General features: G+C 46.3%; 1 protein-coding gene across 16 annotated transcripts in view; it reads left to right on the forward strand.

Moving 5' to 3' along the window:
* SYNE2 (spectrin repeat containing nuclear envelope protein 2) overlaps window positions 1-15,327 on the forward strand; it is a 323,976-nt gene extending 308,649 nt beyond the window's left edge. For 7 of the 16 annotated variants that reach the window (XM_060418145.1, XM_042252596.1, XM_042252597.1 and 4 more), the window contains 13 exons: window positions 650-787; window positions 1,603-1,797; window positions 3,381-3,663; window positions 4,154-4,222; window positions 5,128-5,267; window positions 8,121-8,235; window positions 8,957-9,159; window positions 10,178-10,378; window positions 11,333-11,461; window positions 12,460-12,651; window positions 13,317-13,400; window positions 13,903-13,952; window positions 14,280-15,327. In XM_060418145.1, the coding sequence (XP_060274128.1) occupies window positions 650-787; window positions 1,603-1,797; window positions 3,381-3,663; window positions 4,154-4,222; window positions 5,128-5,267; window positions 8,121-8,235; window positions 8,957-9,159; window positions 10,178-10,378; window positions 11,333-11,461; window positions 12,460-12,651; window positions 13,317-13,400; window positions 13,903-13,952; window positions 14,280-14,502 (2,022 nt within the window). In that variant the 3' untranslated portion in view covers window positions 14,503-15,327. The remainder of the gene's footprint in view (window positions 1-649; window positions 788-1,602; window positions 1,798-3,380; window positions 3,664-4,153; window positions 4,223-5,127; window positions 5,268-8,120; window positions 8,236-8,956; window positions 9,160-10,177; window positions 10,379-11,332; window positions 11,462-12,459; window positions 12,652-13,316; window positions 13,401-13,902; window positions 13,953-14,279) is intronic. The other 9 variants (XM_015097110.3, XM_060418150.1, XM_060418152.1 and 6 more) reach the window with 3 other exon arrangements.
* Window positions 15,328-17,515: the final 2,188 nt, after the last annotated feature.

Raw genomic sequence — 17,515 nt, forward strand, 5'->3', positions numbered from 1 at the left:
TAATTTCTTTATCTCCTGCTAATTTGACTGTGACCAGCCAAAACCTTCACTTGGCACAGTGTTTGTCTGAGAATCAGCTGCCTGTCTCTGAGGTGGTAACCCAAGAGGCCTCCTGAATTGGAGGTGATAAATCTGGGTTTTCTTCCTTTGAGGAAAGACACTTGGAATTGTATCAGTGAAGGCAGATGGGGCGCTAGTCCAGGTTCAACCCCGAGATGGGTACTTTTCCATCTTGAAGCTACTAAATCCTTGGCAAGCAAAAGTTCCCATAGAAAGCTAACAGGTAGAAACAGGCAAATGCCTGGCCTGGACTTTAAGGTGGCTCCTCAAAGGACAGACTAGGAAAATCACTGACGTAGACTAGAGGATTGTAGAATTTCCAACGCCGAAAGAACCTGAGAGATCATGGTCGACATTCCCACATCTCATTTACCAGCAGACACTAGACTCAGAGAAGTTAGGGGGCTTGTTGGTATCATAGCCAGGACCAGACCCCAGGCTCCTGACCCCGCAGGGGTCCCCTTGCATGCTGAGTGGGCCTCTGGGGGTACCCCAGGCTCCCCTTCCCCTGCCCTGAAAGTGACCTTGCTGTCTGCCTGAACTCCTGTTCTGCCATCAACACAAATGTGACCTTCTCCCCCTTTTGTAGCATTTCACCAACCAAAGGGAGGAATTTGAGGGCACCAGGGAGAGCATCCTGGTGTGGCTCACAGAGATGGACCTACAGCTGACCAACGTGGAGCACTTCTCAGAGAGCGATGCTGACGACAAGATGCGCCAGCTGAATGTAAGGCTTGCTTCCCTGGCTCCTCCCCACAGAGTGCACCCTGCGGAGAGCTGGCCAAGAACAAACTCCACCTGACACCCTGAGAGCAGATTCCAGAGCTGCCAGAGCAGCCAGACCACATCCACCTGTGTCCTGCCAGGTTATCACGAGCAAGGATACCATTCCTTACAGTCCAGGGGTCATTGGAACGAGACCCTTCATTCTCTTTGTCATTTATAATCGTCCAAGGGGAGAACACTCTTGAGGTTCCAAAGAGAACTTCATTCATAAGACGCTGTTTCTCCAGCACTCAAGTCTGAGTACACCTGTGGGCTGAAGCAGGATGAAACTCTCTCTCAAGAGCGTGGGATGGACTGGGAGATTGGGATTGACATACATACACTGTTGATACTATGTATAAAATCGATAACTAATGAGATCCTACTGTCTAGCACAGGGAACTCCACTCAGTGCCCTGTGGTGACCTAAACGGGAAGGAAACCCAAAAAAGAGGGGATATGTGTAAACACATAACCAGTTCACTTTGCTGTGCAGTGGAAACTAATACAACATTGTAAAGCGACTATACTCCAATAAAAATATAAATAAGTTAATAAAAAAGAAACAGTAAGACCAGGAACAGATACTTCTCACACCCAAAAGCAGTAAATGTCCATTTGTGCCAGACCTTTAGAATTATTTTAATTGGAAATGTCAGTGCCCAAAAGGGGGAAGAAAAAACGTGTATGATCATTTAAAATTCTTAACTCATTATAGTCACTTAGTTCAAAATTGGTGGAGCTAGAGTTTGAAATCCTTCTTCATCCTCTAAACAGGGTTTCCAGCAGGAAATTACGTTAAATACCAACAAGATTGATCAGCTCATCGTTTTTGGGGAGCAGCTCATTCAAAAGAGTGAGCCCCTGGATGCCGTGCTGATTGAGGACGAGCTGGAGGAGCTGCACCGCTACTGCCAGGAAGTGTTTGGCAGGGTCTCCCGGTTCCACCGGAGGCTCACCTCCCATGCGCCGGTAAGGGGACCGCTCCTCCCACAGGGGGCTTCTGGGCCGCCCAAAGCTGATATTTGACTCCACTTTTTTAATACTTATTTATTTGGCCACACTGGATCTGAGATGGGCACACAGGCTGTTTAGTTGCAGCATGTGGGATCTAGCTCCCTAACCCCAGGGATCAAGCCCCGGGCTTGAGCGTGGAGCAAGAGCGTGGAGTCTTAGCCACTGGACCACCGTGGAAGTTCCTTGACTCCACTTTTAAAGACTGGGAAACTTACCATGTTATGGCTAACAGTAATTTGTTTTTTGTTTTTTTAAAAAAAACCTGTGTTTTTGTTTTATTAAAGTATAGTTGCTGTACAATATTATATGTCACAGGTGTTTGGTATAGTGATCCACAGTGTTTCAAAGTTATACTCCATTTATAGTTATTATAAAACATTGGCTGTATTCCCGTGTTGTACAATGTATCCTTGAAGCTTGTTTTTACCTAATGGTTTGTGCCTCGTACTCCCCCTACCCCGATGTTGCTGTCTGCACTACCCTCTCCTCACTAGTAACCTCAGTACTCTTGTGTCTGCGAGTCTGCTTTAAGAAGCTGAGTTGAAAAATGTTCTTTCCACTCTTATTAATATAGAACCATACTTACTGAGGAGCTGCTATTTCCCAGTGGAAAGGATGGCCCTCCTGCAAGTTCTTGCTCCTCTTACCTGTCTCCCACGGGTTCCTCAGCACAGAGCTTCTCTGGCCTGTGTCCGTACCCCCAGGATATGACGATAGCTGTCCTGGTTTTGCTTCTGGCAGTAACTTGGTGATATATCGGCTTTTTCCTCTATCTTAATATTTGTGCCTTTCTGGTGCTTTATTCTCACCTTTGAGCACAAAAAGCACCAGCTTTCCAAAAAAGTTGTGATGTTTCCCTGGAGAGAGGCGCCTCTGGGATGTTCAAGTGGAGTCAAGGCCATTATGTACAGTTCACTGCCTCTGCCAGAAGTTTCGCTGGTGACCACTGACCAACACGATTGGCCACCTTTTCTATCTTTATGTCTCCAACTTCTTTAAAAATTACCCTCAATTCCTTCATTTTATAGCATAACCATATAGAGCCATTTTTCTTAAAGTAATTGTAACATAGGGGAATAAAATTATGTATTTGGAACAGTAAGATTGGGGGATAAGAAGAAAGAGCCTGGTCCATGATGTTGTGAATTTCCTTTTAGAACATGCTAATGGCCTTTAAAATTGTTCTTAATTTTCTGATTCTTAGATGAACCTACCATTAACCATCAGTGAAACTTTGTCCTCCATTTCCTTATCTTCTATATAAAGATATTTAACTTAGATGATCAAGTTTCCAGTTTTCCAAGGAAAGAAGGTAGAGTTTTGGAAACTATGGATTCTGGGTCCCACACTTGATACTCTAAATTGGAATAACCATAGACAGGGCCTGGGGACCTGATTCTTTTCAAAGTCTCCTCAGAAACACTGGTGGTGGCCATTCTCAGGAGCTGCTAGTTGGGCAGACTTAGCTGCTAACACTCCTCATTATGGCAACAGGCTGTGATTTGGTTAATTCTCAAAACTGGACACCCCTGTTCTAGGGCTTGGAAGATGAAAAGGAGGCCTCTGAGAACGAGACAGACGTGGAAGACCCCAGAGAGATCCGAGACGACTCTTGGCGTAAAAGGGCAGCAAGTGAGGAGCCCTCATCCCCACAGTCCCTTTGTCAACTGGTGCCCCCAGCGCTGGGGCCCGAGCGCTCTGGCTGTGAGACCCCTGTCAGCGTGGACTCCATCCCACTGGAGTGGGACCACACAGGCGATGTGGGGGGCTCCTCCTCTCACGAGGAAGACGAGGAGGGCCCATACTACAGTGCACTGTCAGGTATGGACCCAGGTGGCCAAGCTCTTAGTGCCCGAGCCACACGCCCAGCTCTTGGTAGTCAGAGTGCAGCCTGTGGTTGACCAGACATCCTGTGGCTTCCTGTGTCTGTCCTGCCCGCCTCTGACCCTGAGAGCTGGCTCGTTCCTATTATTGATGGAATGAGGAAAAATAAAATCCACATTGGGATGTGAAGGCTGTTTGATGATGGCTCTGGATATTGGAGGCTCATCAGTGGACTTCTCAGTTGAGTTTTGCAGAGTTATCAGGGATTGTCTCTGTCCTTTCTATGCAGTTCCTCTCCCCCACCACTACTTTGGATGGTTAGGAGTTGGCTGGAAAAAAAAAAATCCTGTTTTTTAAAATCTTTTAAATAAAACAGATGAAGGATAGTTACTTTTCTCCTCCCAGGTGACAATGTTTCTACTGTTTTAATACTTGGACATTCATCTACAGCGCCTGCAGTGAGGAAAATGACATTGTTCTTTTTCAGATATAGAAATCCTTGAAAATCCTGAGGCATATCTTAACATGACCACAAAAACTTTGAAAGCGTCTTCTGGTAGGCCCCTGCCCATGCATGTGTCTCAACATGGCAGCGTCCTGTGGCACGCACGGCATCCTAAACCTCGCTCCCATGTCATGTCTGACCTCTGCCTTCTGTGGACACCATGCGCCTTGGTCCTTCGTCATGGTGTATTCGCACGGCCATACTCACACGTAGCTTCGTGCTCCATGCAAAACCCTCCAGACCAGTGCAGTCTCCACACCATCCTTCTCCTCCCCCTCAGGCCCATGCGGAAGGGAGTTCTTCACGGTGCCTTTTTAAATTTTTCTCTCCACCTAACTCAAGTCCTTTGGCACGGGCCAAGCTTTCTTCAGGGTGGCTTGGTTTGGAACTACTACCTTGCTTATGGTGATTTCCTGGGAAGAGGGTGGGGAGTGGGGGGTGAGGGTACCGCTGCCTTTGCCGCAGGAGAAGACACCTTCGTCTCCCTGACTTTCAGCTTTGCTCTTCCTTCCCTGCCCCATCCCCACCTGCAGCAGTTGGCTAGAGCCACGAGCACCCCTGGGGTCCTTGAATCTACCCTGATGTTCACTCTTCCTCGCACTCCTGAGAGATCTTCAGTTCTCTCGGCCCTCAGACCCAGCCTTGCTGCCAGCGCCCCTGCCGCTAGGGCCCCCGGCTCCAAAAGGCCATTCATCTCACAGCAGATCACGTTTGTTGTGCTCCATCGTGAACCCACCTAGTGAAGGCCTAGTGTTGCTCAGTTGCATGAGTCTCATTTCATCCCCTTCTGGGACATACTGACATTTTGCAAACATGCATGCTTTGCAAGGAAAGCTGCAGAACTCATATTATACTATAACCTGATGCCACATTACCCATGACCTTTCTTTGTGTAACTAAATATGAATCCTTTGGTTGGAGAGAATGGACTGTCACTTGCCATTCTTTTGTTTCAGGCAAATCCATTTCTGAAGGCCCTTCGTGGCATGTTCCTGACAGCCCTTCCTGTCCCAAGCGTCGCTACAAACAAATGGGAGGTGACAGGAGTGTTCAGCCCATCCCCTCTGATTCCAGCACCCCTTATAAACCAGCCTATGTAAGTCTTGACCCCACTGAGAGTATAACCCATGTCCATGAGTTACAGTTAAAACTTTTTTAAAGAGAGAGAGATTTTGGTATATACTGCATGTGCTCACCTGCCAGGCATATTTGGGGTTGGTTTTGCCATGGTGACATACTTCACGAGGACTCTGGCACAACTGACTAGACTTAGAGATGGGTGTCTGGCCAAACACCATCTTTGAGTGCTGACATAGGATGACCATACTTATTACTGTTGAGTCAGTCATCTGTGTAAACAGCAGAGAAGCAAAGTGGTGGCCTTTCTGAGCTGTTCCTGAGCTCCCAAACCTTTGATATCTTCACCTTGACTATGGTAGGTCAGCTGGTAAAGAATCCACCTGCAACACAGGGGACCCTGTTCAATTCCTGGGCTGGGAAGATCCCCTGGAGAAGGGATAGGCTACCCACTCCAGTATTCTTGGGCTTCCCTGGTGACTCAGTTGATAAAGAATCCGCCTGCAATGCAGGAGACCTGGTTCAATCCCAGGGTTGGGAAGATCCCCTGGAGGAGGGCACGGCAATCCACTCTAGTATTCTTGCCTTGACAGAGGAACCTGGCGGGCTAGTCTGTGGGGTCGCAAAGAGTTGAACACAACTGAGTGACTAAGCACAGTACATACATTCTAGTCAAAAAATTGTGACTTCCTATAGACAGAGGATGAGCTGGTTGGATGGCATCATTGACTCAGTGGACATAAGTTTGAGCAAACTCTGGGAGATAGTGAAGGACAGGGAAGCCTGGCGTGCTGCAGTCCATGGGGACAACTGAGGGACTGAACAACAAATAGTAGACCTGGGTTTGATTCCCAGCCCTACGAGGAAATTGCCCTAGGGCTGTAAACACTTAAACTTACCTCTGTGAGCCTTCCTTACCTGAAGATAAACCTGCCTTAACATAAAGTCACAAAAGGAAATCAAATATCATACAATATCGCATATATGTGGAATCTGGAAAAATGGTATAGATCTTATTTTCAAAGAAAAAATAGAAACACAGGCATAAGAGAACAAGATATGGACACCAAGGGGAAAAGAGGGAATGGGATGAATTGGGAGATTGAGCTTGACATATACACACTACCATGTGTGTGTGAATCGCTCCGTCATGTCCAGCTCTTTGCAACCTCATGGACTGTAGCCCACCAGGTTCTTCTGCCCATGGGATTCTCCAGGCAAGAATACTGGGGTGGGTAGCCATTTCCACCTGCAGGGGATCTTCCCAACCCAGAGATCCAACCCGGTCTCCTGCACTGCAGGCAGATTCTTTACCATCTGAGCCACCAGGGAAGCCACCGTGTATAAAATAGATAAATAATGAGAACCTACAGTATAGCACAAGAAACTCTCCTCAGTGCTCTGTGGTGATCTAAATGGGAAGGAAATCCAACAAAGAGGGGCTATATGTATACATACAGCTGATTCACTTTTCTATGTAGCAGAAATTGACCAAACATTGTAAGGAACTATACTCCAATAAAAATTCATTTAAAACCAAAAATCTACCTTACATAATTGTTGCTAGGATTAATGTGTATGAAAATATAAATAAGGCCCTCAGAAGTGGTCACCAGCATTATTATCACTACGGTATACGGTTTGTTGTTCTTGTTGTTCTACCGGTGACTGTTTCTTCTTGGTTACAAGTTCCTCAGGCAACGTAAGTCCTTGCCACGCTCTGGTTACACAGCTGTTGGGGGCCAGCCAAGCCTAGGATTTAATGTTGGCCCCAGATCACCCTCAGTACCAGCAAGTCGAAATTAAAACGTCTCATACATTTTTAGTGTCATCTCTTAGAGAATCCAAAAGTGAGGTGAGCATCACTAGATTCATCTCAAAGTCCCCTCTGCATGTAGGAGTGAATGTTGCTAGACAGCAGAGAAGATTCTGCCTAAACATGGTCAGAGCCTAGTCTTTGATAATGGGTTGTCCGTACCCAATTCAGAAACCCTTCAGCAAGCAGTTAGCATTTTAACTCTGTCCCTTTGTGGTGCGCAGTAAGACCCGATGGCCCCAGGGAGAGACCCCCGCACCTCACTTTTTGCTTTACACCCGGGGCATGTGGTGTGGCCTCTGTAGGTGACTATGCTTGTGTTCTTTCCTGCTCACTTTCAAAAGCTCAACCCTTTTTGGATATGTCTGCAACCACAAATCTGAGGGGTTTTTGGCTTTTTTTTTTTTTTTCCTTTCATTCCACGCAAATAGACCATATGGACACAATCCAAAAAAACATGACTTTTCTAAAAAAGATACGTTTATTTTGGGGAAGGCCTGAGGTAGCAGCGCAATCAGCTCTGTGATAACAGAAGAGTCGGTGTGTGCACTGAAAGGTAAAGGCTTGTCACGAAGGGCCCTAGTTGGCAAATTTGTGCTCTGTTTCCGATTCCTGGTGATGATAATGCCAACCAGTTCTACAGAGTGACTGGGAGGGATAACGAAAATTTTGTTAAAAAAAAAAAAAAAAACTGTGCAAATGTAAAAGTGCTAACACAGTACAGTCTGGTAGGCTCAACAATTGTTTGGTCTTTTTGCACAGTTCAGTAGGGGAGCATTAGGAAGCCTCACATTAAATCAGGCCATTCTGTTCCCAACACTGACCTCTCACCTGCTTCCCCCTCCCTGGGCCTTTGATGAGACTTGACTTTTGCCATCAGTTCTGCTCCTTACAAATGCTACCCATACACTTAGGTGCCTCTGTATTACCAACAAGTTACCCTTTGAAGGAAAGGGCTCCTGTATCTTCATTTCTTACCTGTTAGTATGAACCAAGACAGTCTTCAGACAGCCTTTAAAATTTACAGATGGTAATGTAAAAATTGTCTCATTCTAGGTAAAACTGCTGTTGTCTCCAGGGACTGAAGGTGGCAAGGAAGATCCAGGGATTCTGACTGGCGGTGCACAGCAGGAAGACGAAGACCTGGCCGCCCTCACTGGGCAGCAGCCAGGTACAGTTAGATCAGGCAGTTGTTCAGAAGCAGAGACTATGTCTTGGGTTGGTTGGACATTTACTCTAAGTCTCTGCTCAACAGAACGTTAACTAGGAACTGACCAATTACCTCATTCACCAAACTTCTGAACTTGACCTAGAGCAGCCAATGTTATTTTGGATCCAGCTGACTTTATTTATGAACAAGTTCCTAGGCTATTCACTTTACTTTCACAACTATTCTTTAAATATTGACAAAATGAGCCTCATATGATGAAGGGCCTGTTTGTACCTGCATGACTTTGTGTGTAAAGATCAGACATGAAGATGACGATCAAAGTATGTGTCAGGTGTCTCCTTTTCTCGTAAAAGTAATGACTCAACTAAGTCAAGTTCATAGCATTGACCTGATCATGCATGGACAGGAGGACAGAGCATCTTAAATACATCATGAACTGGAGTGTTCAACATGGGGCCACAGAGCATCTTGGCAACATGTTGGGCCTCTTAGCCACTCCGCACCTTGTCCCAGGCCCTGTGAGAGTACACTGTCACAGGCCTTGAACCAGAGCGGAGGAAATGTGCTGTTCCACACTCAGGGGAAGTGCTAGCCCCCAAACCCCGGGCCTCCCGCAAGGAGCATCACCTCCAGGTTTTATCACCATGACCCTGAATTAGTTGGAAGCAGAGAAATCTGTTTACATTATTGCTTCTTTTTATTGGCGGCTTTTTTATTCCAGGTGCCTTTGACAGATGGGAACTGATCCAAGCACAAGAACTTCACAATAAGCTCAGAAAAAAACAAAGCCTGCAGAAGCTGAACTCTGATATCAGCAACATCACCCCTTGGCTGGAAAAAACTGGAGCAGAGCTGGAGACATTAAAGCTGGCAGAACCTCCCTCTGATATGCAGGAAATGGAACTCCAAGTGAAGAAGCTGAAGGTGAGTGAGAGTGTGGCGGAGAAGAGGACTTCAGAATGCACGTGCAAACACTAGCTGTGTGTACTAGCACGTCACATCTGCTAGCTGTGTCAGGGGTGGCATGCACGCAGCGTGTGCTCAATAGTCTCTCCTGTTTCACTTCTGTAACCAGCAAGGAGACGGATGAAGATTTGTATTTTAATTCAGAGGAGCATCTTCAAAGGATCCCAAAGCCCAGAGCAGTGCTGGGGAGGTGCAGCTCTGATCTGACTACAGAGGGACCCCTAGACTCTTATGGAGGCACCAGTGGCCATGGGCAGGCAGCTTAGAAATACCTGTCCAAACTATGTGCAGGCAGCACTGGAGGTGGTGGTGAGGGTGGGGAGGAGGACAGCTTACCCACTGACAAATTCTGTAGCCTGATTTGTAACTCAGATCAGGAGTTATAGCAGAGCTGGCACCCACACAGTCAGCCCTGGCCCCACCAGAACTAGCCCTAGGAGAGGGGTGGTTTGAGCCCTCCACTTTGGGGGTGCTCTGCACATGAGCCTGGTCTCCTAAGAGGACCCAGGATAGGAGTTTTGGGATATCCAGGCAGTCTTCACATTTGTACTATTGTTTTACTTTGTGCCTTGATATATCAGGGGTTACCATTCATTCTAAGAAATAACACTTTTGTGATACCTAAGAGGCAAATGCTGGATAGCTTCATGTGTTTTACCTGGAAGACTTCTAATCTGATCCAGAAATGTTATTAAGCCAAATAGAGGTCAGGGGGTCCATTCACGCCTCCAGTATAGCTGGTCCACCAGGAGACAGGCCACCGCCCTGGGCCTGGCCAGCTGGCCAGCCAAGTTGTGACCTTGTATGGCAGCTCCCTCACCTGATGCCTGTCAGCCAGTCACAGGCCACGCGCCTCTGGTATCCAGGGCCAAAGCTCAGAGGACTGTCTGGAAGATCTGTTCCCCACAGAGGTTCAAAATGAACCCTACATCACTGTTTTCAGAGTGCCTGACCCGGCCTTTTCCCTCTGTGGCAGGAGATACTGAAAGCCTTTGACACCTACAAGGCCTTAGTGGTCTCTGTCAACGTGAACAGCAAAGAATTTCTGCAGAGCGAGAGCGCCGAGTCCAAAGAACTCCAAGATAGAGTCAGCCAGCTGACCCTGCGCTGGAACACGGCCCTGGGCGCGGTGGAGAGCTGGAGAGAGGGTTTGCGGCAGTCGCTCATGCAGTGCCAGGTACGCCGACTCAGCACCCAGCCAGTGCCCAAGGCCTCGTCCGGGGCACAGCCAGGCCCACGTGGGTGGGAGAAGAGGTATTTTTATCATCGTCAGGCGGCTCTGGCACAGCCAAATATGGCTTGTGCTTAAAAGCATGTGCTTTACCATTTGTCTCCCAAGAGGCCCACCGGCTGTCTTCTCAGATACCTGATGCTCACCCTGCGTTTCCCACTCTGCCGCCCAGGCCCACCCATAGTATATGGGTTCCAACAAGCGTTCCAGTAGGTTGGAAATGTCACACCAGCACTGCACCATGTCTGTCCTTTTGCCAAGAAGGCTGGATAGCAGAGTGATTTAAGAGATCTGGCCCTGGAACAGGGAGCAGCTTAACCCAGCTCTGTAGCTTTAGTAGCTGTGTGACTGTGGGGAAAGCACTGAACCTTCTAGACCTCGGTTTTTTCATCTGAAAAATGGGGATAATTCCAGTGCCTACCTCACAGGGTATTTTCTACAACTCCACGTGTGTAACCTTGTCCCAGCACCTGACACATAGTAAATGGCCAGCCCGGGTTAGCTCTGGCCCCGTCTCAGAGAACAGGAGCCCACCACCGAGCCCACGTGCAGCCCTGTCCCTGGGCCATAGTCTGTTCAGTTGAGGGGTCTCCCTTGATCACTGAATCAGCGCATTCATTGAGTAATTTGTGTGGGGCATGCTGACACCCACCTTCCAGCTAACACTTTGCACTTGGCAGAGTTTAGCATGCCTCCTGGGATGTGCCAAGTGCTTTCCTGTCCTGCTTCCCCTCCTTTGGGGGGGCCCTGGCATCTAGTTTAAATCTGGCCCTTTTAATCTCTGAATATAACCCAGAAGAGCAAGTGATATTGATGGATTATCAATAGCAAGTTGCTTCCCAGCACACCTGCCTTCACAGACTGAGAAAGGGCAGTGCTCTGATGTCTGTTGTTTTTAAGGACTTTCACCAGCTGAGTCAAAGCCTGCTGCTGTGGTTAGCGAGTGCTGAGAGCCGGCGGCAGAAGGCTCATGTCACTGACCCGGAGGCAGACCCCCAGGTTCTCCTGGCATGTCAGGAAGAACTCATGGTAAGTTTCCTCCTCAGGGACCCTGCGCTACCACTGGCCTGTGCAGGACCTCAGTACCTAGTGGCCTCACCTGGTATTTCTGGAAACAATGTCCACTAGTGTTCTGCCCTCATGTTCCGGGTTGGCATCTCTACGCTGAAGTGGGATGAACGCAAGGGTGAAGCGCCATGGTCCGGAGCAGGAAGTCGAAACCGCTTTAGAACTGGGGCTGTAGGTGTTTAGCAATATCCTGGGAACCTTAAGTCCGTTTAAAGTCTTTCTCTCTTGTGAATAGAGCTCATTTGGGAAGAAATACGGTGTTTGGTTGCCCTGCAGCCCTGGTGAGCTCTCTGAATTTTCTGTATCCACACACAGTCTTTTTCCTGGGGGGTAGTTGTGTTTGTGTGTATTTCACCAACAAGTGAAGATGAGACCCATATATTCTCACTTGCACTCAGGGTGACATTTTTATCCATGTATTTATATGTGGTTTAATATTTTAAATTTAATCGAAATGCTGATCACTGTTTAAAAAATATTTTTTGTATTAAAATCTTTGTAAAGCCCCACTCTCCAGAGCAGGGGACTTTTAATTACTTTAAGTAGACACATACTGTCCAGTGGCTACCACTTTAGACATCGAGCAAGACAATACAAACAGATTCACTTGCTCCCTCTCTTTCTAACCATAAGCTGTGCTCTCTCAATTTATCCACTTTAGATTTTCTCTCGACTTCCTGCCATTACTGGATGAGGGCCTAGTCTTCCCATTTCCTCTAATTTCCCCAGCATCATGTCTCCAGAATGACAAGGAATTTGAAAAAATAGCAAGTTGCTCACACTCCATTCCTGTCTAGATGATGCCAGGCTTGGGGACCAGCAAATAGGAGAAGGGGGTGTTCTGGATGAGCACCAGCCACCATCCATCCCGGAACTTCCCCGGCACTGAGAAAGCTGATTCCGGCCACACTCGCTTCCCTTTTGATGAGCAACTGTTTTACACACTTTTTTATTCCTAGCAACTGGAAAAGGAGCTAGTGGAACGTCAGCCTCAAGTAAACTCCTTACAAGAGATTTCCAGCACCCTGCTTATCAAGGGGCATGGAGAAGACTACATTGAGGCTGAAGAGAAGGTCCATGTTATCGAGAAGAAACTCAAACAGTTACTTGAGCAAGTGTCCCAAGACTTAGTGTCCTTGCAGCGAAGCCAGGTGAGTCCCCTTGTTGCTCTTAAATATGAAATTGTCCTGTTAGATGCAAACGAAAAAGCTACGTTATGGCCCTGCTAGGGGAGGGAGGAGCCCTGCCAACAAGTTATGAAAGCTCTTTAAAGTCATTTTGTCATCTATAATGAGGTAACAGCAGCACCCATCAGTGTGGCTGGGGGGCATGTGGAAAACAAGCCAAGTCCCTGCATCATTTCTGCCTTCATGCCCTCGCTTGTCTCACGTGCCAGTTCCTGGTCGCTGTCTTCTGACCACTCTGATTTGTCTACCTTCTTCTCTAAACTGTGATTCAGCCAGAACAGGTGACTCACCGGATGTAGAGCAGCCCCTCCGCTCCATCCCAGAGTACACCTCTCCTCCTGTGCAGCCCAGATCACGTGGCCACGCTATTACACCACGTGTCCAGCTGTCTTTCCTGCTCTTGGGGGCTGTGGGTTTTTAATGCGTATGACTGGCCTCACCTTGTTTACAGTCCCTCTAGTCTTAAGAAAGGCCATTTTAGAAGCAGGGAGTGAGTACACTAGAAGAGCCTCTCTTTCTAGAAAGATGAGAGTCGGGGAGGGGTAAGCGGTACAGTGAAGAAACCGCAGGAAGCAGGTTCTGTGCTCTTGAGACTTTTCAGAGCCTTCCTACTCTTGTGTGGATTTCAGAACCCAGACTCACCTCTGCCCAGCGTGGATGAGGTAGACCACGGAGAGCCTCTAGCAGCGTCTGCACCAGCTCCCCAAGCCAAGGTGAGAGCCCCTTTCTCAGGGGAACCACACTAGTTACTATTGAAAGTTATTGAGATGACAGGGACTTGGACCTCCAAGCCCCCTTCCAGTATGTCATGGTAGTGCAGATTTCTGCTTCAATCTGCTGATCAGTGGAGTGGCTTACTCCAAAGATTTGAGTGGAAAAAAAAAAAAAAACTTTGAAAGACCTGACTGAAAAGCTGTTCTCTGTGCTCAGTACTCTTCCCTGGGATTGTGGAAGTTGGCAGCCCTCCGGGCACTGCTGAAGGGGCTTCTTGATCTCTCCATCAGCAACAGCTCAACAGGCGGGAAAAGTGTTACTCTTGCTAGTTTAACCCAATATTTTCTTGCCTCAGAGTGTAATCTCGAACATATTACTCTAGTCTCAAAAGCTTGGCAGGAGGACAACCTAAGAAACATGTATAACTTAAGAAGAAAGAATGTTTTATCATTCACAGAACTAAATTATCTTCCATTTACTAATTGGATTATTTTTATCCAGCAGTTGGAAGCAGAGAAAACTACAAAAGAGAAGAACAAGCCCACCAGCAGGTAACAGCATCACAGCAACAGCAGTGGGTTCCTGCCCTAAACTCTCCCCCAGCAGGCTTGCCAGTGCCTCTCTCAAGGTCTTTGTAAGAACTGCTTTCTACATTTAGAAGGGGTAGGGCTAGGTTTCTCTTCCGTGCCGGCTCCTAGTTTCGGAACTTGGAATCTTTTAATTGCAGCATGCTGGCTCTAGTCCCCTGACCAGGGGTCAAACCCAGGCCCCCTGCCTTGGGAACATGGAGTCTTAGCCAGGTCTTTACACAGGCAGGGGCTCAGGTGATGGGAGGTCTCCGGAAACTCCCAGTCAGCTCTCACCTCCTCTGTTGCCAGGGTGCCCGATCCCGCTGCCCCCGAGAGCTCCAAGCCGCAGCGCTCCTTCCTTTCTCGGGTGATCAGGGCGGCGCTGCCCCTCCAGCTGCTCCTGCTGCTGCTGCTGTTCCTGGCCTGCCTGCTGCCTTCCTCCGAAGAGGACTACAGCTGCACTCAGGCTAACAACTTTGCCAGGTCCTTCTACCCCATGCTGCGGTATACCAACGGGCCACCTCCGACATAGAGGCTCGCCCTGGCCCGCAGTGCCACGCCGCCAGCCTGTTGACTTGGTGTCCAACCTGTGAGTGACACTGAGCATTGGTCCGAGGGCCACCAGCTGTGGATGCCTCCCTCTGGGCTTAACTTGGGAGAGCTCTCTCGGGACCCTGGGCAGCAGTCACTCTGGGCAGTTTGGCAAAGCTCAATTGATTGGATTCGGGAAACAGCAGTTTCCTGAAGAGCCAAGCACTTTGTGAATTCTGATTTGTCAAACCACATTATTAAAACGTAGTGAATACGGTCAGTGAACAGTAGTATTCATCACATAGTATATATATTATAGAAACAAGCAGATTCCACCTTGGAAATGGTTCAGAAACTCACACACCCTTGGCTGATTGATTGAAACAATCATATTTAAGATGTTTGTTTAGAATTAATTTTACTTCCATCAGCAGCAATCTTGAGCTACAGGTTATAAAACCAAAATGATCTGTTCAGTACTTAGGTCTGCTCTTTATACTGCTTTAAATTTTTAAAGAAATTATATTGCATGGATGTGGTTATTTGTGCATATTTTTTAACAATGCAGAATCTGTATGAATAATGTAAACTTTGATTTTTTTAAAACAAATTTTAGCTTGAGCTTTTTTGACTAATGTACAGTAAATGCCAAACCACGGACTTGATAGGGACATTTTTGTAAGTTAATTTTATAAGACTTTTTCACACTTAAAAGTGATGCTTCAGGTTTTAATTGTTTGACCATGGGGGACTGGTGCAGAAACTTGAAGCTGTTTGTGGTATGTACAACTCAGATGTTTCTCATTAAAACAAAACAAAAAAGCTATACCTTTGTCATAGTGGATTATATTTACAAAGCCATTAAATGTCATGCGTAATCCTCCATAGAGCAAAAATTATTTTAAAAATATTTGAGGGGATTTATGGGTTTTACTATTTTTGAGCTAAGATTTATATTCTACTGTTTTGTAGGGGTGATGAGGGCAGCACAAGCTGGATGTGAAAGGATCATTTCACTCAGATTTTTTATCCCCAGCTCCCTCCAGAGCCAACTAACACATAGTGTTTAATGAATGTTAACAGACAAAGCCATCTGCCTTTCCTACAATTCCAGCACCACTGTCTATTTCCCACCCAAACAGAGTGTGTAATGATTAGTTACTGATCCAAATGGAACAGAATAGAGAGCCCAGAAATAAACCCACACACCTACGATCAATTGATCTTCCACCAAGGAGGCAACAATATAAGTGGGAAAAAGACAGTCTCTTCAGCAAGTGGTGTTGGGAAAGTTAGACATCTGCATGTAAATCAGTGAAGTTAGAACACACCCTCACACCATGCACAAAAATAAAATGGCTTAAAGACTTAAGACATGATACCGTAAAACTCCTAGAAGAGATCATAGGTAAAACATTCTCTGACATAAAGGGCACCAGTGTTTTCTTAGGTCTCCCAAGGCAATGGAAATAAAAATAGAATCTAATCAAACTTAGCCAGCTTTGGCATAGCAAAGGAAACCATTTGACAAGAGGACAACCTACAGAATGGGAGAAAGTATTAGCAAACGATACAACCAAAAAGGGCTTCATTTCCAAAATATACAAACAGCTCGTACAACTCAACAACCAAAAAAACCCAATCCAAAAATGGACAGAAGACCTCAATAGACATTTTTTCAAAGAAGAAATACAGATGGCCAATAGGCATGGGAAAAGATGCTCAACATTACTAGAGGAAAGCAAATCAAAACTACAATGAGGTACCACCTCACACTGACAGCCATGATCAAAAGGTCTACAGTGCACCCTGCGTTCATTGCAGCACCATTCACAATAGCCAGCACATGGAAGCAACCTAAATGTCCATCAACAGAGGAGTGGGTGAAGAAGATGCGGGGTATGTGTACACAGTGGAATATTAGCCATAAAAAAGAACAAAATAATGCCTTTTGTAGCAACATGGATGGACAGAGATTCTCACACTGAGTGTAAGAGAAAGACAAATATGATATGGCTTATATGTGGAATCTAGAAAAAACTACAAATGAACTTATCCACAAAAACAAAATAGTTACAGATTAGAAAATAAGCTTATGGTTATGGAGGGGTAAGGGTGGGAGAGGGATGAATTGGAAGATTGGTATTGACACATACACACTGTTATCTATAAAACAGATAACTGATAAGGACCTACTGTATAGCGCAGGGAACTCTGTAATGACCTATATGGGAAAAGAATCTAAAAGCGAGTGGATATATGTATAACAGATTCACTTTGCTAAACACCTAAAACTAACAACAGTGTAAATCAGTTATGCCTCAGTAAAAAAATCAAATAACAAATGCTGGAGAGGGTGTGGGAAAAAAGGAACCTCCTACACTGTTGGTGAGGATGTAAATTGGTGTAACCACTGTGGAAAATAGTATGAAGGCTCCTTAGGGAGGCTAAAAATAGAGGTGTCAGCCATCCCACTCCTGGGCATATATCCAGACAAACTATAATTCATAAAGGTAAATGCACCCTTGTGTTCCCAGGAGCACTATTCACAGTAGCCAAAACATCAAAAAACCTAAATGTCCATCAACAGATGCATGGAAAAAGGAGGTGTGGTGCATATGTGGTATCACTCAGCTGTAAGAGAGAACAAAACACCACCAGCTGCAGCAACATGAGTACCACTTAGAGATTATCATGCCAAGTCAAGTCAGAAAGAGAAAGACAATATGGTATCGCTTAAATGTGGAATGTAAAATGCGACATGAATGAACCTACCTATGAAACAGAATCACAGACAGATAATAGACTGGTGGTTGCCAAAGGTGGGGTTGGGGGAAGGATGGAGTGAAAGGTTGGGGTTAGCAGACATAAGCTTTTATATAGAGAATGGGTAAATAAGGTCCTACTGTATAGCACAGAGAACTATATTCAATACTCCGTGATAAACCATAATGGAAAAGAATATTAAAAACAAAAGTTACTGATCCAGTTGCTTGGTTACCTGGTCCTAACCT

Source organism: Ovis aries, chromosome 7 (assembly GCF_016772045.2).
Source record: "Ovis aries strain OAR_USU_Benz2616 breed Rambouillet chromosome 7, ARS-UI_Ramb_v3.0, whole genome shotgun sequence".
Lineage (NCBI taxonomy): Eukaryota > Metazoa > Chordata > Mammalia > Artiodactyla > Bovidae > Ovis > Ovis aries.